We start from the raw sequence: 24,241 nt of genomic DNA on the forward strand, positions 1-24,241 counted from the left end.
TTCGGTGTATGTGTGGGTATGAATGGGTTAGTCCTGATGGGCAGGTAGCTCTTATGGTAGCCCCTGCCATTAGTGTATGAATCAAGGGGTGAATGGGTGAATGTACATGTAGTGTTAAAGCACTTTGAGTGTTCGGGAGACTAGAAAGGCGCTATACAAGGACAAGTCCATTTACCATTTACTCTCCCACACTAAGGCTGTCCAACACAAGCAACTGGAGGCCATCATTTTAATGGACATCCCTACAGGACTCTCAGTTCCAGGACCAGCAGGCTTATTGCAGCTTTTTCCCCTCATCTGTCACCTTGCGCCACAGTTTTGGCACTTCTAGCTAGATGCAACTGCAACGGCATATCGTTGTCTCAGTAATGACAAAAAAAGTTGAATCACTGTTTATGTGTGTGTGTGTGTGTGTGTGTGTTATGTGTAGGTTGTGGGGACGATGATGCATTTGAGGACCCTGGCCTTCAAGAAGAGGAACCAGAGGAAAAGGAGTCCAGTAGGTTCACATTGTCTTTTCCTCCTCCACCTTTCACCTTTTGCTGCTACGTTTCCATTCTGCAGTACCTGTGTTTCCATTCACGTACTTTTTTTAAAGTATTGCCTGCTGTATCTAAACAGAAAAATCAATAAACTTTCCCCAATCGCGCAAAACGTTTTTGCGCAAATTGGAGGTGTTTTATTTTTTAAAAATAGTTTATGCCCTGAATGGGTTACGGAAACCGTCAACAAAAAAGTTGTGACATAGCAAACATTTAGCACACACATGACTGGGGAACATGACTGATCAGCTGTTTCTGCCCTCAACGTCTTCCATGGCCTGGTCTCACTCCCAGGGCGTCAAATACGGATGCTTGGGCAGTATCCTGCAGCATCATGATATAGGCGCACAAGGCCCCCTCGAACCACGCTTTCAACTACCTACCATATAAAAACCATCTGCGTCATTATTAGACACGCAGAGCAATGAATGTAGTTTTCATTGCGAGAAGTCCTCTGAGAGTGGGACGGAGAATTGGTGAATGATTCAAAACAGTACTTCTAATCTGGGGACCAGTGTTCATGCCTCTTGTGAAACCAAAGGAAATTATGTCAGTTGACATTCTGTCCCATTATACCATGTTCTGTGACATTCTGTCACGTGGTGCTCTAGGACTGAGTCACATGACCTTACATTACAAGCGTACCTATTTTAGGCCAAACCATGATGTTCCTAACCCTAACTATATTAACCACATGTTATAACGTTAATCACAGCCATTTCACAACATTGACCACGTATGAACCATCAGCAGCAAGATACTACACAAAAGGCTGCCCTGAGTGTCACTATAATTGAGCCAGGGGCAGCCTTGTTTCTGCCGAGGTGGCAAAATATGCCAAGTAGGGATAAGATCATGTTGTCTTCCTGGATATTCCCATCATTTTTTATTATTATTATTCTTAATTTTATTTCCCGTTCCCAACCTCTTCCTCTTCTACTCTGTTTACTGCCGTAGAAGAGTAATACAAATACTAAAGCGGCAACTTGCGACGAAACTATGCTGCAGCCAAGTTATTTGCTAAAAAAACAGTTGATGGAAACGCGCCTAATTTGCATTTCTGCAACATTTCAAAAGATTGCTTGAAATTCCCTTGACAATAGAACTGAAATATGGCTAGTAAGTAATGTGTTTACATTACATTACAGTCATTTAGCAGACGCTTTTATCCAAAGCGACTTACAATAAGTGTATTCAACATCGGTTTTCGAGAGAACAACTAGTCACCAGAAGTCATAAGTGCATGTCCTCAAACAAGCATTTAAGAGCATAAACCAGCGCCAATGTACAGTGCAGAAACAAACGAATGCAATAAGTGCCACAAACTAATATGAAAACGATAAGTGCAATAAGCTAGTATGAATACAATGGATGCTAAGTAAGTGCTAAGCGGAAGGCTAAGGGTAGGCCTTCTTGAAGAGGTGAGTTTTCAGCCTGCGCCGAAAGATGGGCAGCGACTCTGCCATCCTGACGTCAGTGGGGAGTTCATTCCACCACTGAGGGGCCAGGACAGGAAACAGCCGCGACCGGGTCGATCAGCCGCAGGGACCCCTAAGCGATGGGGCAACCGATCGCCCCGAGGTAGCAGAGCGAAGAGGTCGGGCGGGGGTGTAGGGCTTGACCATGGCCTGGAGATATGAAGGAGCTGTTCTTTTCCCTACCCTGTAGGCTAGCACCAGAGTCTTAAACTGGATGCGAGCTCTTACAGGGAGCCAGTGTAGAGAACGGAGAAGGGAAGTTGTGTGGGAGAACTTGGGGCGATTGAACACCAGGCGAGCTGCAGCTTTCTGGACAAGCTCGATGCCGGGGCTCCGGCAAGTAGTGTTTGTAGTTAGTTATTGTGATCATGAGAGTAACTAATAATTACCTTAAGTATAGTGGTTGTGTTCAGTAAAAGCAGTACTGAACAAGAGCCTAAACTGAATATAATTTTACTAGGCATCATAAAGCCAGTACAGTTGATTAGTTCAGATTCTCAACTCAATTAGGTTGGTATAGCCCTATTCATTAGACAATACAAAGACAGCAGTGCACACGCAACAGCACACCTTTTTTACCGTTGTCATTATGAAAAAAGATTTACAAGACCAAACTAGTCGAAATGTTTGAATATTTTGACAGTAAACTGCTTTCCTTGTAATTCCTTTACATGCATTTATAAATGGCCTCAGTGGTCACGATCCACAATCTTTTCAATGTATAGAAAAAGTATACATAGTAGATGGAGGTTTCTCAGAATCCTGCTAAATGTACAGTCAGCAAAAGTGTATCGCCTTTTTTTCCCTCCCCCTGTCTCTATCTGTCTTGATACTGCAGGTCATGGTGAAATGGTTCAGAGGATCTTGGATATCCTGCACTTCTTATTGGCAATAGTTCTCTCCATGGTGGATGGATTGACTCAGTGGCTCAACCTGTTGACTAAACAGTACAGAGAGACATCTACTGTTCTGTGCAATGAACGCTACTTCATCATACACAAGATACAGCAGGTAAACACAACACAGAGATTTCTGTTGAGCAAACATTGTTCTTTTGGAATTGAACATTCAGCACAGACAAACACGCACACACACACACTTTAAGTTAGGTCTGTCTCCCTCTGATTGGCAGCATACAACAGCAGACTCCACAGATGACCAGGTATCTCAGGGCAGTGAGAGTCCCACACTGGAGACTGGTTTGGACGAGACTGATGCAGACTCCACCAGACACAGGTTAGTGTGGAAAAGAGTGTATCACTAGTGTCTTCTTTTACCAACTTGATATGTAAAGGCTCTTAGAATAGTTAACAGTGTGTTTGTTGTGCCCACCTGTTGCATAGGGTGGCAGTTTTCTTAGTTTTTATGTATTCATACATTTTATATGTATGTGTGTTTGAATCTCTCTCAGTTGCCTCGACGTGGATAGCAGGGGTGTAACAGACCGGTCTACCCCCAGGCCAAGGCTCAACAGCATTGGGAACCTCTTGAGTCCAGAACCCCCATCCAGCAGCATGGAGCTTGTACCAGCGCTATCCAAACAACAACATAGACACTCTAGAACAGCCAGCGAGCTGCTGGGAGAAAGGTAGATAAAGAAACTTAAGACTAAATAAAGCCAACAATAATCCACATTGACAGTAGCTACAGGTTTTCACATGACAACCTTGATTTGAGCCTACCTCCAGTAATACCACAATGTTTGCATCATGAATGTGTGAAAGGAAAATAATAGTTTTATTTCAGATTGTGTTTATTTCATCGCTCTTGCCATTGGTTTTAACATTTGTAAAAAGACTGGTGATAATTATTAATAATAATGATATTTGAATACAAATTTATGGTTGTGACTTCCCTTTCTCTCTCTGCAGGCAGTTCTTCATTGAGGAGCTAGAACAGAGCAGAGAGTTCTATAGCAACCAGAGCCGTCTGCTGAAGCTACTGTTTGCCATGCACAACCTGCTGGCAGCCAATTCAGAGCTAGTCTGCTATTTTATCATAGTGTTAAACAACGCGGTCAGTGCCTCTGTGATATCACTGTTCCTCCCCATACTTGTGTTCCTATGGGCTATGTTGGCTGTTCCAAGACCAACCAAGAAGTTTTGGATGACTGCTATAGTCTACACAGAGGTATGAGCACTGAGAGACACAGACGCACTCAAGAAACTAACTGACTTATTTACCATAAAGCATCACAGGAAAATTGTGCACTGCATGGATGACAGATACCAATGCAACGGGTTCCAAACAGAACAATATTTTAAAAAATAGCATTGCTCTCTGATCAGAATCACAGATTTAAATCCTGCCCCACTTTAATGGAGAGAAAATGTTTTGAAGATTTAACAGATTTTTTAAATAGATCACAGACACACAAAAGAAAGACAAAAACATGAGAAGATCTGGATTTCCCTGCCACCGGAATACCAATTTATTCCTATGACATATTCAGTGGTACATTCGCTTATGTTGTCATTGACATGTCATTGTTATTATCGCACTTTTTTCCTATTTCTCTCAACATCGCTCTTATTGTATGATTTACAGTTCCATATCATATATTTTATTCACAATTCTAAGCCATCCATCTATCGTTGGTGGTTCTGCTTTGTACCATCTCTTCACAATGGCCTTATTACAAGCTGCCAACAAGACTCTCAGCAGATATCTGTCTTCACTTAACACAGTATCTCCTGTCATATCACCAAAGTACAGTACTATACATGACCGACGTATATCAGCCCCTAATTTTGATAATAACCATTTGAATATTTCCCCAAAACTGAGAATTGTCTATATGTATTGCCCTACATCAACCACTATGGTTGTGCTACAAACAAGTATTTTCTCAGAGTTTTTGGTGAACCTAATCCAACAGTGTTCTCTCAAAGTGCGTGAGGTGTTGTAGACTGTTGTATTCTCCAAATATGCAACCATTCATCTTCTGTAATATTAACTCCTAGTTTTTTTCCATTTCATCTATAATGTTGTATTTCCGTTTCTCTCCATTAAGTGCTAATATAATGCAGATATTATTCTATATTTCTTTGAATTGTAAACTCCAAATATGGTTTTAATCATTCCATTTTAATGACAATTTACATTGTGCTTTATTTCTGTGACATACAAGTGCAAAAACAAGCTGTAAACACAACATTTGACATTGTATCAAATAATGGCAATAAAATAATTACAATAACAATTTATACTGTAAATAATAAAATAATTGTATTCAGGAAGGGCTGCTGTGGCATGGTGAAAGGCAAACTCAGACTCAACCATACAATTTTGATCTCATTATCTTAAACTTTGAAGCATCTCCTGTGTTTGTTCATCTTACAACATGAGATATTACCTGTGATGTGTGATGTTCCCTTGTCTGTGCTCTTTTCGGGACTGACATGGCTGTATTGCTGTGTTGTTCTCTTTCCAGGTGATGGTGGTGGTGAAATACCTTTTCCAGTTTGGATTTTTTCCTTGGAACAGTGTTTATGAGATGACTTTAAATGAAGACAAACCTTTCTTCCCACCTCGCATCCTGGGCCTGGAGAAGACTGACAATTACATCAGATATGATCTTCTTCAACTGCTGGCTCTGTTCTTCCACAGATCCCTTCTCATGGTCAGTTAGTATTCACAGTGATTACAGTGATGAAAACCATTATTTATTATTCCTTTCCTTGATTTCAGAAATAATTAACAAAAAAAGCCTTCATTTGACTTTTGTATTTCAAATTTCATCAGCTATAGCTTATCAATGAATTATCTGCCTACCGGTACTCTGTTTAGCTTTGACAAGTGCAATACCACCTGCGACAGGCAAATCTCTCCATTATTATCTGGAGAGCCTCTAGACAGACCATGCAGAAGGATAAAATGATAAAACTGTTAAGTAGGTACAACATAATAAATATTACTATATGATAAATAAAGACTTAGTTTAAGTTCAATCAAGCCATGACATCCAAAACAACAAAAACATGTGAATTGCTTGAGAAACATAAACAAAATATGTTGATGTAACATACAAGAATATGTATGTTTTAAGTCCCGATATGATAATAAAGAAATGTTAGAGGGCTTCCATTTTTTAAATATATTGAATATCAAAAACTAATATCATTAGCTGAGATGGTTAGTTAGTAAAGGGAAAACCCCACTGTTCATTATTTTATTTGGCCACATATGCGTTCATCAAACACAACTACCTCACTGCTATGAAACTAGAGGACTACGGCTATCCAAGAGGAAAAGTCAGCATTTCTTACTTTCAGCATCTTCTCATCAATTGATGTTGAGAAACAGAATTGTTCTTGTAATGCAGGGTAAAGCTATAGTTACATTTTACTTCATCCAGGACAATTTCATCCTCCCACATTTGTATTTTTGTCTGTCATCTTGTGTGTGTCTGTACAGCGTTATGGCCTGTGGGACCATGAGGGCCCCCTGGAGGAGCAGAGCCCCTCACCAGAAAGTTGTCAGGATGAAGGTAAAAATAGAGAAGGAGATGAAGATGGAAGGAAGAAGGATGGTAGAGAAGAAGAGGAGGAGGGCAGAGTCAGCTCAACAGCTACTGAACTGGACCAACTTCAAAAGGTTGGTTCACATACTTGATATTAGTTGCTATTGGTTACTGCCCTATCAACAACAAAGACTATGTTCTTGGCCATTGACTAAAGCAGTGACATCATGTAATACTATTAGCACACTTATTTTTAAAGATATTAGACTACTTTCCTAGTTTTTTTAAATCAATTGTTTATCACTTTAGGATAATGTGGACTATGTTGAACCAAGTACCAGCTCTGCTGCTGGTACCACACAACCTCCTGCAACTGAACCAACAGCCAGTGGGTCAAAGGTAGGGCATGAAACTCCATCTGGGCTAACTCCCAGCAGGCCGAGGGAGGATAAGATGTTGGGAGACGATGAGCAGGTGATAAAGGAAGTCCCAAAGAAAAGCAGCAGTATTCGCTTCCGCAAGAAACCTAAAAGAGCCAAAGAACAACTCAGCAAAGGTTTGTGGCTCCATTATGTGTGGACTGTGTGACTCATAACATTGACACCGGCACAACTTCCCACAACTACTCATCACTTTTCGTGTGAACAATCATGTGAATTTGTTTATTATTGTGTCTAGTCCCATTCAATGATGGCAGTTTTTCTCTTTGCCTTGTGTGGCTATTTCAAGCACATAGGAACAGGTTTGCCTTCAGACGTCAGATCCTCCCAAACATCGACAGTGGGGTCAGATCATTTTGGAAAAGCCTTGTGTTCATATCCCCAGTCCCTGTGTCACTACCGAGGACTGTTTTAAGTGGCTTTGAAAGTTCCAAGCTGATGAAAAGTACTTCAGTGCACCATTCATTTTGGTCTCTGTGAGGCCAGACTGTCGCTGGGCAATTGGTGCTGGTTCAGTGCAATACCATTCAGTTGCCTGAAGGCTGCACCTTTGTGGGACATGTCTCTCAGGTGGAAGGAAGATATTAGCTGTATCCCAATTATAATTATTATAAAGAATAAATAATAGCTGAGCTACAGGAATATTCATAACTATCTGTATTTTATGTTACAAATACCAATGTTACTTTTGGAAGCATAACAGTAAATTAAGCAATAAGCCAAATGAGGCCGTGTTTACAAGGATTTTACAACAGCATTCATATGCAGATATCTGTGAATTGAGATTATCTCTGGGCTTTATCATTTGGACCACAACACAGTAACATAGCACGTGTAACAAAGAGAAAATGTGTTTCATGTCCTTGGTTCCGGTTTGGACTGTTCCAGTGGAGCCCACAGTTGAGACTGCAGATCCCTGTGAAGCAGAACCAGTGAAGGAGAAGCAGAAAGGCAATCGGAGAGAGGCAGCCAGTCAAAGATTGCTGGCTGCGGGATACAAGATAAAACAAGTCTTCCTCTCTGGGTGAGTTGGATATAGAGTCTATAATGTCAACATATGCCGAAGTCACCAAGTCACCCTCTAAGATCATTTATAAAAATAGCTTACATTAACAGCTAATTATACCGTAATGTATTCAGATATTTATACAAATAATTTAGTTGCAATCCAAAGAGGAATTAAAAACAGTGTAAAGGGTTACTGAGTCATTCGTTTTCCCACTAATACAATGGTTTATTTCATGCCAATTTGTTTTCCTTTGCAGTATTCAGAGTGTTTCCAGGCCAACGCAGGGATTCTTCAGGGGTATTCTCCATGCTGAGTATCGGGCTGCCACCGATGTCTATGCGCTCATGTTTCTGACTGATGTTGTTGACTTCATCATCATAGTCTTTGGCTTTTGGGCATTTGGGGTGAGAGATGGATGGAGGTTGTAATTTTGTAATTATTTATTAATTATCAATGATTTACATTATTGAAAATATAAATATTTTATAGAGAAAATCCAACATGACACACACGTCTCTCACCTTCAGAAACACAGTGCAGCAGCTGGTATAGCCTCCACCCTGTCAGAAGACCAGGTTCCTGAGGCCTTCCTGGTGATGCTGCTCCTTCAGTTCAGCACCATGATCATCGACAGAGCCTTGTACCTGCGCAAGGCTGTCTTGGGAAAACTCATCTTCCAGGTTCAGTTCATGTATTCAGATTATTAGCATTTATGTATCTTTTGGAGGGGCCAAGAGTGGCCTGCACCATTTGTTAGGATGACCAGAGCTGTCTCCTGTCCTTCCTTCCTTCCAGGTGATTCTTGTGTTTGGGATCCACCTGTGGATGTTCTTCATCTTGCCTGCTGTGACTGAAAGGTGAAGTAAAAATATATCATGTATTTCTTCTATTATTGGAGTATTGATGGTATTAACTGGTTATTACCAATGAACTAAATCACAGCGAGTGACTTGTAATTTGGGTTGTCTTGGTAAAAGGTTAGAGTAAAAAGGCATCATTCTCATAAAGCCAAACCATATATGGGTTGAGTCTTCAGCATACTACTGCAAATTAGATTATTAAGAAATTATTCTTCCTTGTTTCTCCTCTCTGTTCAGGAAGTTCAATCAGAATTTTGTGGCCCAGCTCTGGTACTTTGTCAAGTGTATTTACTTCGGCCTGTCAGCCTATCAGATCCGCTGTGGATACCCCACTCGTATCCTTGGCAACATCCTCACCAAGAAATACAACCACCTCAACCTGTTTCTCTTCCAAGGGTATGGACACAAAGCCAGTCTGCAGCTTTGTTTTTAGTTCTCTTTTAAGGATGATATCTACAATCCAGTAGAAACAGTATGTGTATCTATAATGACAGAGAATAGGTGAACCTTTATCATTACTACAGGACACAGAGTGTTAAATAGGTCAAGAATCAGCATATAGTATATTGGCATTATTATATTAATATTGTGCTTATGTGTGAGTGTAGGTTCCGTTTGGTGCCATTCTTGGTGGAGCTGCGAGCAGTGATGGATTGGGTTTGGACTGACACCACACTGTCTCTGTCAAACTGGATGTGTGTGGAGGACATTTATGCCAACATCTTCATCATTAAATGCAGCCGTGAGACAGAGAAGGTATGAAGTGTATGAGTACTGTGATATGATTATACCAGACCAAATGACTGGTATAAGGGTACTTGGGGAGGCAAATTCAATCAAAGGGGAGAGGCAGTAACTCTTCACAATCAGTAAGAACTAAATGTTTTCATTATCAAAACCAAACCACACTATCACCAGTCTCTCTAAATATTCAGACTCTCATTCCCTCCAATGGAAGCCCATGTGACTGACGACTTCAGCATATGTTTCCTGTTTTGTTGTGATCGATTGGCGGGCTCCAGTGACCTTAAAGTTTACTTTTGTTTAACTCTGTCGTGAATTTGTATGGTCAGCCAGAAACAGTGATGCACAGTGTTTGTAAAGAAGAACTCATTTTAGTTATTTATTATTATTATTATCTTTTTTTGTAGTATATCACACTACAGACTATCAACTAAACCATCTAGTCTGTGATCACTGATCAATATTAAGTTAATATCTATATCACATCCTTTTTTTAGGCTGAGTGCAAGGCAATTTTTCATTGACAGATGACTAATGTGACTGTGCCTTACACATTTGGTTAAACTTGTGGATTTTATCATCAATGTGAGATGTTTCAATTTGAATGACCCCATGGTCTTAAGTCTCAGGATAGACTTTTTAACCCTACAACTGGCACCGCCTTGTCTACACTGGCTGGTTTGAAAGCAGCACAGCAGGACCTCTGTCAGTGTCAACACTGGATCTGTAAAGTGACAGTACTGCTGTGAACCCAGAAGTGTTTCAGCATTCTCAGCCCAATACACAATCACATACTTACATCTGAAAGAAGAAAACTGCATGAAGACTCAAAGCTTCAAAAGACCTCCAGGTTTCAGTTACATGTGTACAGTATACATGATGCATGATTATACATCAGGTGTAGAAAGATGGACTGATTCAGATGTCCGTCAGTCTCTGAATTCCAGCTAAAAGGTGTTCAGTGAAGTAACCCTGTTGTAAGGCTCTATGTTTAGCAATATTTTGTACATTCTGTCTGCTTTTGTACTGCAGGGTGGTATGAACATTGCAGCCTCTAGGGGCCACTGGTGGCATTTAAAACGTTTAGTCACATTAATTACATAGTAACCCAATTGAATACAAATATCTTAAACATTTTTCGCTGCTTATCCATGGCCGAGTTGCAGTGGCAGCAGTCTAAACAAGGTAGTCCGAACATCCATCCAACGGTCTTATGAAGCCAACAGAAGCGCATGCTGTGCCTTGACATCCTATCCATGACGATCACAAACAAAAAATATAGACACCACGGAGAGATGGTCCACTGTTCCACTGCAAGTTCCAAATCCTCATTGCTTTTTCTCAATCTGAGGTTCCACACACGCTTCGTTGACCACTGAAATACATGTCCGCTGCTTTAGAAGACCTGTGGCCAACCAAGCCGAAAAGGTCTCTTCGCAGATTCTCAGGCTGCAACCACAGCAAACTCCACAATAGATGCTTGGAACATGGCCTACTTGGATTCCATGTCCCCAACCTCGCGCGGAATGCACAAAACATTCTTCCAGACTGGGACCTCCTTCAGACGTTCACAGTTGACCCTCACTACATGTTTTACCAGGTCTGTCCAACAGTCTCGCTGCTACCAATACTAACCATTAGGTGGTGATCAGTTGACTGCTCTGCTCTTCTCCTCTCCCAAGTGTCCAAGTCATACTACTGTATGCCCAACAATATAGACTATGGCTGGTACCATGCCATCTGCTACACTAGCTTTGGTTCCTTCCTTACCAGAGAGGTGACGTTCCATGTTCCTGTAACCAGTTTATGGTGCCTGGGGTCAGCAGGCTGAGCTTCCCTCTCAGGTCTCAAGGAGGATGGCACAGCTCCAACATTGCCATTGTATTCAGGGTCTATCATTGCTCTTAGTCTGACCCCTCACCTGGGAACAATTTGCCATTGGAGTCCATACCAAGGGCTATTGCCAGGGACACAAAAACCCACTGCCAGGTTCCTTTACATTTTGTTTGCCTTTTTTAGCATTATAAGTAAAGAAAATACTCAACATTGTACGTTTAAAAATAATTAATATTTATTTTCTCTAAAACAAATTATATTTTCTACCCTCAGAAATATCCACAGCCCAAAGGACAGAAGAAGAAGAAGATAGTGAAATATGGCATGGGTGGACTCATCATCTTCTTCTTGATCTGCATCATCTGGTTTCCCCTTCTCTTCATTTCATTGGTCAGATCAGTTGTGGGTGTGGTCAACCATCCCATTGATGTCACCGTGACTGTCAAGCTGGGAGGATATGAGGTAATCGACATTTCAAATTGCATTCTCTTCTACTGTCTCTTAAAACAGAAAGAAATCAACATAAAATATTCTGACGAATCTAAATCAATAGCAGAGCTGCTGCAATTTGACAACAAGCCACCCAAAACTGCTTTCTGGGTACTGATAAATTGCTTAGACAAATGGAATAAACACTGACATATTAATGATTATTCAAGAATTCAGTGATCCTTTTTTTGTCATTATGCAACACAGGGATACGAAATGAAATGCAGTTGTTGCCGATTTGCAACATGAGAAAAACAATGTAATAAATTAAACAATAGTGCATTCCTGTAGTGTGTTTTCTAAATTTGCATCAGGAAAAATGCAAACAGCAGCAACAAAAACAATTATCTGGTCAGATAACATATCCGGCATTCTTAATATTAAACTTACAACTTTGACTATGTTTGAGCACCATATGGCTTGCCAATGCAATCATGAATTTTTAAATTCTAAAGTGAAATCACATTAACAGATGTGGCTGTGACTATGGCTAAGTGGAGAGCAGGGTCGTCCTTCAATCAGAGGATCGGCGGTTCCATACATACACCGTGTGCCTACGGTGTATGTATGTGAATAGTGTGAATGGGTGATTGATGACAAATACTGTGAAAATGCTTTGAGTGGTCAGAAAGAGTAGAAAAGCGCTATACAAGTACATTTTTACCATTTAATTAGGGTTATCCCAGAGCAGCTAACATGCTACCGAGCAGACAGAGTCCTGGTTACAGGAGGAAAGACTCACGGCGGCGGGGTATGTGCTTACATCCGTGATGCATGGTGTCGAGACGCTGTTGTGGTATGTAAACACTGCTCACCACTGGCGGAGGTTATGATCATAAGGTGCCGTCCTTTCTATCTGCCGAGGGAATTTACGGCGATTCTGCTAGTCGTTGTTTACATCCCTCCCACCCACAACAACAGTGACAGAAGTGCGGCCCTTTGTGAGCTGTATCAGGCCATCACTGAACAACAGACAGCTCACCCAGATGGCTTCACCATCCTCGCTGGAGATTTCAACCATGCTAACCTTAAGACTGTCCTTCCCAAACTACATCAGCATGTTGATTTCCCAACAAGAGGGGAAAACATTTTGGATCTGGTCTACACTACTCGCAAAGGAGCGTCCTGCTAATGCCAGCATACAGACCAAGAGTGAAAGTCACCAGACCGGTTCTGAAGCAGGTACGGGTGTGGCCAGAGGGGCCTCCTCTGCTCTCCAAGACTGCTTTGACACAACAGACTGGGGAATGTTTAAGCAGGCAGCCACATACAACAATCACACAGACATTGAGGAGTATACAGACACTGTTACTTCTTACATTAGTAAGTGCATTGATGATGTGACTCATATAAAAAACATCATCACTCGGGCTAACCAGAAGCCATGGCTGACAGGGGAAGTACATCGGCTGCTGAGGGCCAGAAACAACGCCTTCAGAGCCGGGGATGAAACTGGCCTGAGAAGAGCGAGAGCCGACCTGTCCCACGGCATCAGGAAAGCAAAACAGAAATACTCGAATAAGATAACCAGTCACTTTGAAGACAGCAGAGATGCACGGAGCCTGTGGCAGGGCATTCAGACCCTTACGGACTACAAACCCATGCCACAGATCTGCGGCAGCAACATCTCTCTGCTAAACAACCTCAACAGCTTCTTTGCATGGTTTGAAACACAAAACAGCACACGTCCACTCAAGACTCCGCCCCCTCCCCACGACCAGGCTCTGTGCCTGTCTTCTGCCAGCGTGAAGAGGACACTCTCCACTATCAACACCCGCAAGGCAACAGGTCCAGACAACATCCCTGGTCGCGTGTTGAAGGCAGAGGAGCTTAAGGATGTCTTCACGGATGTCTTTAATACTTCTCTGAGACAAGCTGTTGTTCCATCATGCTTCAAGGCCACCATCATCATACCTGTGCCAAAGAAACCCACTCCGTCCTGCTATAATGACTACCGTCCGGTGGCACTGACCCCCATAATCATAAAGTGCTTTGAATGGCTAGTCATGTCACACATCAAATCCATTCTTCCCCCCACCCTGGACCCTTTCCAGTTTGCATACCGTGCCAAGCGCTCCACGGAGGATGCAATCTGCTCTGCTCTCCACCCAGCCCTCACCCATCTGGACTCAAAAGACTCATATGTGAGAATGCTGTTCATAGACTTTAGTTCAGCATTCAACACCATAATCCCACAAAAACTCATCTTCAAACTTGACCAGCTGGGGCTCAACACCTCGCTGTGTAACTGGCTGCTGGACTTCCTCAGCGAGAGGCCACAAGCAGTACGTGTCGGCAACAACACCTCGAGCAGCATCACACTGAGCACAGGGGCCCCTCAAGGCTGTGTGCTCAGTCCACTGCTCTTCACCTTGCTGACACACGACTGCACTACAACCTACAGCACCAATCACATGGTCAAGTTTGCAGACGACACAACTCTGGTTGGTCTCATCACCAACAACGATGAGACCCACTATAGGAAGGAGGTCAGCCTTCTGACCACGTGGTGCAGAGACAACAACCTCCTTCTGAATAACAGACCAAGGAGATTATTGTTGACTTCCGGAGAGGCCACACTCAACACCCACCACTGACCATCAATGGTGCTGATATAGAGAGAGTGAGCAGCACCAAATTCCTGGGGGTGGACATCAGTGAGGACCTCTCGTGGACAGCCAACACAACATCACTGGCAAAGAAAGCCCAGAGGCGCCTCTACTTTCTCCGCAAACTGAAGAAGGCAAGAACACCACCACCCATCATGTGCACCTTTTACCGAGGCACCATTGAGAGCATCCTGACAAACTGCATCACTGTGTGGGGCGGAAGCTGCACTGACCACAACAGGAAAGCCCTGCAGCGCATAGTGAACACAGCTGGAAGGATCATTGGTGCCTCACTCCCCTCCCTGCAGGACATATATGACACTCGCCTCATCCGCAAAGTGACCATGATTGTGCGTGACTCCAGCCACCCCTCACACAGTCTCTTCAGCCTCCTGCCCTCTGGGAGAAGATACCGGAGCCTCCGTGCTCGCACCACCAGACTCTCAAACAGCTTCGTCCACCAGGCTGTTAGGAAGCTGAACTCTCTAAAATCTCTCCCTCCTCTCTTTTAAGACTCCCCATGTCCAACTGCTGCTAAATACAGATTGAAAGCCTTTTTTGTTTTTTTTCTCTTATTATATATATTTATTGTCAAAATGTTTTTTAATGTTTTTTAATCTATTGCACTGTATTCACTTTATATGTTTATGTTGGACTAGAGAGAAACGTATTTTCAACTCCCCTGTATGTTCAGTACATTGTGGAATTGACAATAAAGCAAACTTTGAAACTTTGAACTTTGAACTTTGATTCAGATTAAAACTACAGAAAGCCAGTGTTACAGTACAAACCGGGGATTTGGAGTTTGAAAGACATGGACGTTTTTGTGACTCCATGGAATTCTGTTGTACATTTTGAGGCTGTACTTGTTCTGATCATCTGGCAGGTACATCTACCGCCAGTAAATTGGGAAATCCCATAGATTATCATTACCGGTAGACGTCTCTGTCAGTCGTCCTTACTATCCACATCCCAGATCAGATTATAGTATGCAAAAAGTAGGCCAAATGTCATTCATAGATGGAAATCAATTCAGTAGCAATGAATCTTTACAGTCTACATATAGTACAGTCAAAGTGAATATAGGTGCAAATGACATAGTGAGACACGGGATATAAAATGTGCATAATCCACTGATGTATTTTTTTCTATGTGTATGTCTAGTCCCTGTTTACCATGAGTGTGCAGCAGCAGTCCATCCAGCCCTTTACACAGGCTGAATATGACCAACTCACCAAAGAATTTGGAGACAATGCGGTGCGTACTGATTTCAGTTTGATTGATATGTTTGTCTGTTTGTGCTGCTACTGTCTTTCTTTCCTGCTTTCTTAGCGTTGAAGTAAATAAAAACAATTATCACAGAGGTTCTTTATAGTTCTGTCAGGCTACGTGTAGCATTCTCTCGTGTATTTAAACAGTTACGTCATTCTGTGGACATGAACATGAGTTATACATGTTTCAGGTTCACTGCCAAGGATCCCTTTTGACAGTTGAAATCACAATTCCTCATAATATGGACAAAAATATTTGTTTTAGCATGCACAGCTCTCACAGATGCTCAAATTAACAGGACTGTTTCTGCTGGAACTGTGTGTGTGTGTGGGTGTGCGTGCGTGCGCGTGCGTATCCTACTTGAGTTGCTGTCTCTCTGTATATCTATTTTTCATGCATAATTTTGTGTGTATGTGCATCTAGAAAGCCATGCAGTTCATCACTCTCTACAGTTATGATGATATCGTGACAGCCATGATTGAAGGAAGTTCAGGATCCGTATGGAGGATCAGCCCTCCCAGCAGACAGGAAGTCATTAAAGAACTACTTGGAAGTCCTGTTGACCTAACCCTACGCCTGGCCTGGACTTTCCAGAGGTAAAACCTTTACTCTCCTAATAACAAAATGTCATTATACTATTGTCACGGGAGTTCACAGTTAGGACCCAATAGCAAGACCACAGGAGACAGAAGTTGGTATAAACAGGTTTTATTTAGCCTGAATAAGGACAGAACAGGAAGGCATGATGTCCCGTGGCTCGACACCAGAGAGTAGGCAGATCGGCAGTGTGAGTCCCGTGGCTCGACACCAGAGAGTAGGCAGATCGGCAGTGTGAGTCCCGTGGCTCGACACCGGAGGGCTGGCAGCTTGACGGTGTGTGTAGTCTGTTTAACACAAGGAGGGCAGAAGATGCCACGGGGTTGAAGCGGGTGAAAGACGGTACGGCCTGACAACCCCAGACTGCAGGACCAGAGTTTATATAGTGTCAGGGGAATCGTTAGTGGGACCTGAGTCTGGTGTGTCAGGCTGCAGGAGGTGATTAGCTGAAGTAGCTGCAGCTGTGTGGCCATGGGAGGTGTCTGGTCTGACAGGGCTGGAGTGTTAACGTGGGCACCAGGGAAAAGCACCCAAATACAGACAAACGGGCTGTCACAATCGGAGAGCAGGCAATGGGAGAAGGACACAAACGCAGTGAAAGATGAGGAGGCAGGCATGGAACACCAGGCAATAAATAGAGCAAACTGGAACTTAACTCTAAAAGAAAGCAATGGAACAAAGCAACATTATATATATGAATATACTGACATGGTGATTGGAGAATTAGACACCTGACGCCCTGTTTCAGAAAGCAGGTTTAACAAACTCTGAGTCCAACCTTGAACTCTGAGTTGACTAACCCTTAAATGGGAAACTCTGCGTTTTCAGTTCCAGAAAAGCTGATCAGAGTTTGTTCAATCAACTCTGCGTTTGTTCACTCTGAGTTAAGCTTGCGCGTGGAGAATGAATAAAGCCATCATTAATGGAGCTCCGATACCACGATTCACCATGGCAACAGGTAAATAAGGCAGGGTCTCCATTTGAATCCAGTGGACATAGAGATATTAATGCATGTAGGCTGTATATGGACTGTGCAAATATATCTCTGAAAAAGAGCCTGAGTCAGAGTTTCAATAAGTTTACACAATAAAGTTCTATTCAGTGTTGTAATATTAGAATATGTGGGCAAATGTGCTTCAATACGCAATCAATGAGAAAATAATTTAGTGTGTCTGGATTTGTAAGACCGAGAGAAACTCAGGGTTTGTTGAAGAAAACCTGCCAGCGAACAGTTTAGGTTCACAGAGTCATTGTAACGTCTCAGCCTGAGTTTATCTGGCGGACAGGTGGAGAATGGCAATGACAAAGCTTCATACAAATGCATTGGTCTAGGGAAGTGGGAATGTGGCTGAAAGGCAAAAATGAAAACAACAACTAACTGTGCACTGTGCAGTAGGATTTTAGTTATTTTGGCCTGCAGGTTCAGTCATCCTAGATGGTATCAGCGTTTTTTAAAAATGAAAACGGAAAATGTAATTGCTATTACATCTAAAACTCATGTAAATGTGAACTCGTTTTTTAACGTGGTGGAAGGCCCAATAAATAAACATGAAAAGAATAGCACCGACTGCACTAAAGTAAACTGTACACTATTTAGTATACTGATGATTACAAATTATAACCTGCATTAAGTCTGACAAGCTTTCAGGAGTATATGATGACCTAAAAGAGCCACCATGTAAAAGATACAGCTTTTTATAGTATGTTACAACATTGATTTCTTCTGCCACCACCCTTAGACAAAACAATCTTTTGCCCATTCATTTATAATACCAACATTAAAATAGACTGTAGCACATACAAACCACATAGAGTATAAATGTCCTATGAGATACTTTGAGATAATAAAAGTAATATTTTGTGGATAGCTATTACATCTAATTGCCTTCACTTTTCATTATGTATTTTTACTTTCTAAAGGCTGACTGCATCCATCTCTCTTTCTTTCTGAATGTTTCTGTCTCTGACAGGGACTTAGGTAAAGGAGGGACGGTTGAACACACATTTGACAAACACTCTATAGCCCTGGAACCTGGAAACCCAGTAAGAGCAGATCTGGCCTCACTACTGGTTGGCAATCGCACCAAGCCTGTGTAGGTATACCCCCTGGAAGGATGTTTATGTATACACGAGTGTTTTGTGTTTTAGATAATACACATAGTTGTATCTTACAATTGGTGTCTTGTCTCTTTCCCAGGCATGTTCCTAATATACTCCCGAACTACATCCGTGCCCCCAATGGAGCTGAAGCCAAACCAGTCAATCAACTATATAAAGGTCAGAGATAATTTAGTTACTGTGGAAATGTATGCAATTTTTCATAGCATGAAACATATTACAGACAGAATAATTTCCACCAGTCATGGAAAGGGCAGCCAAAATACCCAAATCAGTTATGGTTACTCTCTACAAAGTACAGTGGAGAGTAATAGTTCTGACAAGCAGGTTTTCCATAAGGAAACATTAGGTCAATGGTTGACATGAAAATGTAATTATATCATTGACAAAAGTTGTCCAGTCCATACAGTGTCTAACATGTGAGCGTATCCTCAAACTGGATTTTACCAACTTGGTGTCACAGATCACAACAATAATATCACAATGCTGGTAAAGTGCCTGTTTGGGTGCTTGCATTAGGTTATTCAATTCAATTGTATTTATAGAGCCCAAAATTCATAAATTGAGAGGGCTTTACAATCTATACGACATCCTCTGTCCTTGGACCCTCTCATCCGATAAGGACCCCCCCCCCCCCTCTTTATATTACAGTTACGATACATACATAGTCTCAGACTAGGTAAAAGCATTTGTGTTTTGTATTCAAACCTTAAAGTATCTGTTTTGACACAGCTGATTGTTTGTCTTGTAGGTAATGAAGATGGTTACCTGAATATAACCCTGTCCCTGAAGAGTGACAGGTCACTGAATGGCAGTGGGAACCAGGAGTGGTGGGACATTGCCATTGCAGGTTGTGCATCCTCCTCATGTGGGGTTTTACCAATAGTCATATTCAATGACAAAGTCAGTCCACCCAGCCTGGGTTTTCTGGCTGGATACGGGTAAGGAACCCACACTCACAAACATTTACAAGGGTTGGATATGTACATTTTTAATATTCATAGAATAAAAGGAGCCATGTAAAATAAGTTAAAGATGGTCCAAGGTTCAGGATCACTTTGGTTCTAGCTAAAATCCAGGAATAACCACCAGAGCCCCGTTCACTGAACAACGGGGATGCACACGCATATAAAGAGTCTACAAATCATCCATCCATTCTTCTATTTTCAACTGCTTATTTGGAACCGGGTCGTGGCGGCAGCAGGCTAAGCAAAGTATTGCGGACGTCCCTCTCCCCAGCAGCATTTTTCAGCTCTACCTGGGGAATCCCGAGCCATACCACTAGTGCTCAATCGTACACATAGCAAGAGACTGCCTAAAATGCTATGAATAAGAAAAATATTTAATTTATGGATGGTAACTGCAACCCGGTAATACCTGCAACCCGGGGGCGACCGTGGCTCACTGGATTAAGAGGGTCGTCTGGGAACCGGAAGGTCAATGGTTCGATCCCCGACTAGGACGTGTCACGTGTCGAAGTGTACCTGAGCAATACACTGAACCCCCGGCTCCCCGTGCGCTGATCAATGGCAGCCCACTGCTCCCTGTATACAGGGATGGGTCAAATGCAGTAGCTTTGTTGTCGTGTAAATGTATATGACAATAAAAATGGTTTCTTCTTTCTTCTCTTCTAATAAACATACACCGGAGCTTAAGACAACAGATCAGAGAGGCAGATAGTGAAGTGAAGTTGAATTGACTACACCAACCTGTTCAACAATACACCTGTTCAAAAAGCATAAACATGTAGAAAAGGGATATTTTAATCTAATCTGTCCCCAATCTCTCATCAGGGGCCGCTATGTTTAACCAATGACAGAGTGCTAACAAGGCTAATACTGCAGTACCAAGTTTTTTAAGTTGCTTCTTAATAACGGCTCTGAATGATTTGAAGTTCCCTCTAATAAGCACTGTTACTGTGTTCGTGTCCGGGGATTTCATTGTGAAGGTAGGAAGGAGTGAGCTGTTGTTAACAAGGTTGTGATAATAAAGTCGTTGCCGTCTTTGTGCAGGCTGTGGAGCCTTTGTGTTATTATTTTATTACCATCAGAAAATGCAGGCGCAATGTAACCCTCGGCTACAACTGGGGGTTGCTGTGGCTGGTAGAGCGGGTCAACATTAAATCAAAAGATTGGCGGGTTGTTCCCGAGACTCGGCTCTTGATAGCCATACTGTTCCCTTCTTCATTGTAAATATCATTTTTCTTTTCTCTCCTTTCAGGATCATGGGTCTTTATGTGTCTGTGGTCTTAGTCATTGGGAAGTTTGTGCGTGGCTTCTTCAGTGAGATCTCCCATTCCATCATGTTTGAGGAGCTGCCCTGTGTGGACCGCATTCTGAAGCTCTGCACAGACATCTTTCTGGTGTGTGCATATTAACACACACATTATGTATTTACTGTACTCGTGCACACACATATCAGGAATTAAGTAAAATGTGTTTTCCAGATTTTAATTAGCAGTTCTTGAACCAAGAATTATGGAACATTTACATGATTATGTTCATTAGCATATATTTTTTTAATAACGGGTCCTCAAAACACACATGGTTGATGCCATATTGTTGGGAGTGTCATGGAAAATAATTTCTTTATAATCCTCATCCACAAGCTATTGTTTCTGTGTGATTCAGGTGCGTGAGACAGGAGAGCTGGAGCTAGAAGAGGAACTTTACTGCAAACTAATCTTCCTCTATCGATCTCCAGAGACTATGATCAAATGGACCAGGGACATGCACAGCCGAGACCATGACAGATATTGACTGACTGCCACCAGGTGACATTATGTTTGGTTGTAATACCATACAGTGATATCTGAAGCACATTGTAAAGATGTCCAGAGGACAGCCCAAGGGGGGCTTCTTGAGAACACTCCTTACCAGACTGGACATTGTTTTACAGAGACACACAAAATGAGATGTACACAAATAGACGTACTGTATGAAACATCTCCTGTTGCTAGACACCTGTTGCTGTTCTTCACAGCTGCTTGAGCACTTTCATTAAACTACCTTACACTACAGACTAAAAGTGCAATTGCAGTTCCACTGTGGAATGGATGGATAGCAGCTGGATGTCTGTCCTGCAGGATTTGGACACTTCATTCCGTGTATTTGAGCCACCCACGTGGAGTAACTGTGGCTAAAACCTGAAATCGGTTGAATCATCTGCAATTACTGTCCTGGTAAGGCGATTGCTTTGATAACATACTAATGCTGTCAACCATACTTAAGTCCTTAACACACCAGTGGTGTTTTTTTTTTTTTAAGCCAATATTTTTTATTACGACTAGTACGTTCACACAGAACGTGAATATTACGTGGCTAAAAACCGCAGCAGGTTTTTTTCCGTAACAAGGATGATTTCTCTAATGATTTCACATGATGAAATATTTTTTAAATCATTCATTTTTGTAAAAGCAACATGTGTGCAGCTGCCATGTTCGTTTGATTTCACACCAGACAGAACAGGTCTGATTTAGAGGGCCATTTTAGGTTTTATTTCCCTTATCAGACAGGAGTTTCGACTAATCAAAAGCAGCTCTTTCAGTTCCCAGACATCTCAGGCAAAGGAATGAAAATATATGTGGCATAAACACTAAACTTCCAAGTTAAAAAATAGTTTGTCACTATTATATTGGTTCACAGACGTGGTGATCTTAAAAAGTCTTGATGAAATCATACTCATTGTCTTAAGAGAAAACACAACCAAATACAGAAAGCTCACACAACATAAACTGTTTCCAGGGGACAGTAAAACATAATGCATACGACTGAGATGCGTTTATTGTTGCCATAGTATTTGGCTGTTGAAGTTATTTAACTCAGTTATCCTTCAGTGGTGTTTAAAATGTAGTTACTTCGTTTTGGATTTTTTTTTTTAAATGTGATCATATAATTCAGATATTATTTCAGATGTCTGCTGTACAGAGGAGGCTACTCTCTGTAACAAGTGAAGATGCTAAACTGTGTGAAGAAACATCCTTTGTAGCTAATGTTGATTTAGAGATTTGATACTGTGGCTGGAAGGAGAATCCTTTCACAACAGGAACAAACAGAAAAACATAAAATCTTGGGAACAGGATCAACACTGTGTGGCAGAAACTGGCTAATGAAACTGAGGCTAAACTGGCAGCAGATAAAGTATCTGAGACAAAGCGTAGGCGCTTAGTAAGGTGCTGGATAAATACTCAGAGGTGGTCAGAGAGGAGTTAGGGACTTTTAAAGACATTAAAGCCTCACTCAGAGTTGTACCTCCAGAAGTTTGAAAACACAGATCTCTCACATTTGCTATGAAAGACAGAGGACAGGCGGAGCTCAGGAAGCTGGAAGCTAACATTATACCTCCAGTGAAGCACAGTGAATGGGAACGGTTGAGAACAGGGACATGTAATTCAGCCTATGTGGTGATTATAGTGTCGGCAAATCTAACAGTTGAAACGGAAACCTACCCTTTGCCTCATTTAGAGGTTTTTAGCAACCCTTGGTAGCGGTACGGTCCTCTCTAAGATAGACTTTCCATGCAGTTTACCAGTAGGTGTTGCTGGATGATGACTCCAAGAAATACATTACCATCAACAGATGCCGGGAATTGCCAGCAGATTATGGAAAATCTGATGAAAGATTTACCAGTGGTAATAACCTGCTCATTATGGGATCCTCAGAGTAGGAACATCTCCACAAACTTCAGGAGGTTCTACAACAGCTTCTGAAAAATGGACTACGAGCCTCCCAATACTGTCCCCAGCTGAAAAGAAAATTGTCAAATCGAGAAGGAAGCTCTTGGACTGATATTTTGTCTAAAGAAATTCCACCAGTATCTGTGGGGTAGGCACTTAAACGTAGTTACTGATCATCGCCCCCTATGACACTGGCCACTGCATAGATTAAGTGGTGTGTAATTATATTGTCAGCGTATGACACACATTGTCTATAACAAGTCAGAAGAGCAAAGTAATGCTGATGGACCTTGCTGCTGTGCTTTGCCTGTGACCAGCTACACAGGAACTGCCTGGACTTCAGCTTTAGTCCACTTGATGCAAGCAGAGCATTTACAAGGAGCAGCACTAACTGCAAGTTGCAAGGACAACATGCACCAACAGTGAGATATACTAAGTATAATTTATGTCATGGAAGTTTGGCTTGTTTTTTCATGAGGAGAAATGAGCTGTCCACAGAGCTAGGTTGTGTTGAGCATGTTAAGAGAGATGTATTCTGGGCACAGTGAAAACTAAATAATTTGCTCGCAAGTTTGTAAGGTGGCCAAACCTTGACGGATGTGTATTAAATTTGCAAGGAATGTGAAACATTCCCCGTGGACCAAAGAGTGCCTCAGCAGGTTCCACGACTACACCAATGGGAGTTACCGGGTGAGTCCTGCAAGAGACCTCATATAGACTGCAGACCCTTCTTGAACAACATGTTCATGGTTGATTCATACACTCAGTGATTGTAAGTGTTTCGCATGTCACAAAGCACCTCACAAGCTACCATTACAAGGACTACCATTATAAAGACTTTACCTCTTATGGTCTGCTTGAACCAACAGTGACACGCACATCTGAGGACTTTTGACAAACAGAATGGAATTCTGCACACCACGGGATATCTATCAACAAATGTTCTGGCAGAGAGATATGTCCAGACATTCAAGGCAGGAATGAAAAAGCTAGCTAAACATGAATATTGAGGACAAGACTACACCTATTTACACAACTGGACAGTCCCCAGCAGACCTGTTTCTACACAGACATATAATGTAATTGTATGGTTGTAATGCGCATTACTTG

At 41.9% G+C, this 24,241-nt stretch overlaps 1 protein-coding gene across 1 annotated transcript in view; it reads left to right on the forward strand.

Moving 5' to 3' along the window:
- Positions 1 to 22,536, forward strand: part of piezo1 (piezo type mechanosensitive ion channel component 1 (Er blood group)) — a 96,028-nt gene extending 73,492 nt beyond the window's left edge. The window contains exons 33-54 of the mRNA XM_079279863.1: positions 431 to 499; positions 2,859 to 3,031; positions 3,153 to 3,256; positions 3,432 to 3,608; positions 3,892 to 4,150; positions 5,454 to 5,642; positions 6,437 to 6,616; positions 6,792 to 7,038; positions 7,811 to 7,946; positions 8,188 to 8,335; positions 8,459 to 8,611; positions 8,727 to 8,788; positions 9,029 to 9,187; positions 9,400 to 9,547; positions 11,645 to 11,833; positions 15,634 to 15,726; positions 16,165 to 16,337; positions 18,309 to 18,431; positions 18,536 to 18,615; positions 19,208 to 19,397; positions 20,677 to 20,818; positions 21,087 to 22,536. Coding sequence (XP_079135989.1) covers positions 431 to 499; positions 2,859 to 3,031; positions 3,153 to 3,256; positions 3,432 to 3,608; positions 3,892 to 4,150; positions 5,454 to 5,642; positions 6,437 to 6,616; positions 6,792 to 7,038; positions 7,811 to 7,946; positions 8,188 to 8,335; positions 8,459 to 8,611; positions 8,727 to 8,788; positions 9,029 to 9,187; positions 9,400 to 9,547; positions 11,645 to 11,833; positions 15,634 to 15,726; positions 16,165 to 16,337; positions 18,309 to 18,431; positions 18,536 to 18,615; positions 19,208 to 19,397; positions 20,677 to 20,818; positions 21,087 to 21,215 — 3,323 coding nt within the window. The 3' untranslated portion in view covers positions 21,216 to 22,536. The remainder of the gene's footprint in view (positions 1 to 430; positions 500 to 2,858; positions 3,032 to 3,152; positions 3,257 to 3,431; positions 3,609 to 3,891; positions 4,151 to 5,453; positions 5,643 to 6,436; positions 6,617 to 6,791; positions 7,039 to 7,810; positions 7,947 to 8,187; positions 8,336 to 8,458; positions 8,612 to 8,726; positions 8,789 to 9,028; positions 9,188 to 9,399; positions 9,548 to 11,644; positions 11,834 to 15,633; positions 15,727 to 16,164; positions 16,338 to 18,308; positions 18,432 to 18,535; positions 18,616 to 19,207; positions 19,398 to 20,676; positions 20,819 to 21,086) is intronic.
- The last annotated feature ends 1,705 nt before the right edge of the window (positions 22,537 to 24,241 follow it).

The sequence above is a fragment of the Melanostigma gelatinosum genome, assembly GCF_949748355.1.
Source record: "Melanostigma gelatinosum genome assembly, chromosome: 12".
Taxonomy (NCBI): domain Eukaryota; kingdom Metazoa; phylum Chordata; class Actinopteri; order Perciformes; family Zoarcidae; genus Melanostigma; species Melanostigma gelatinosum.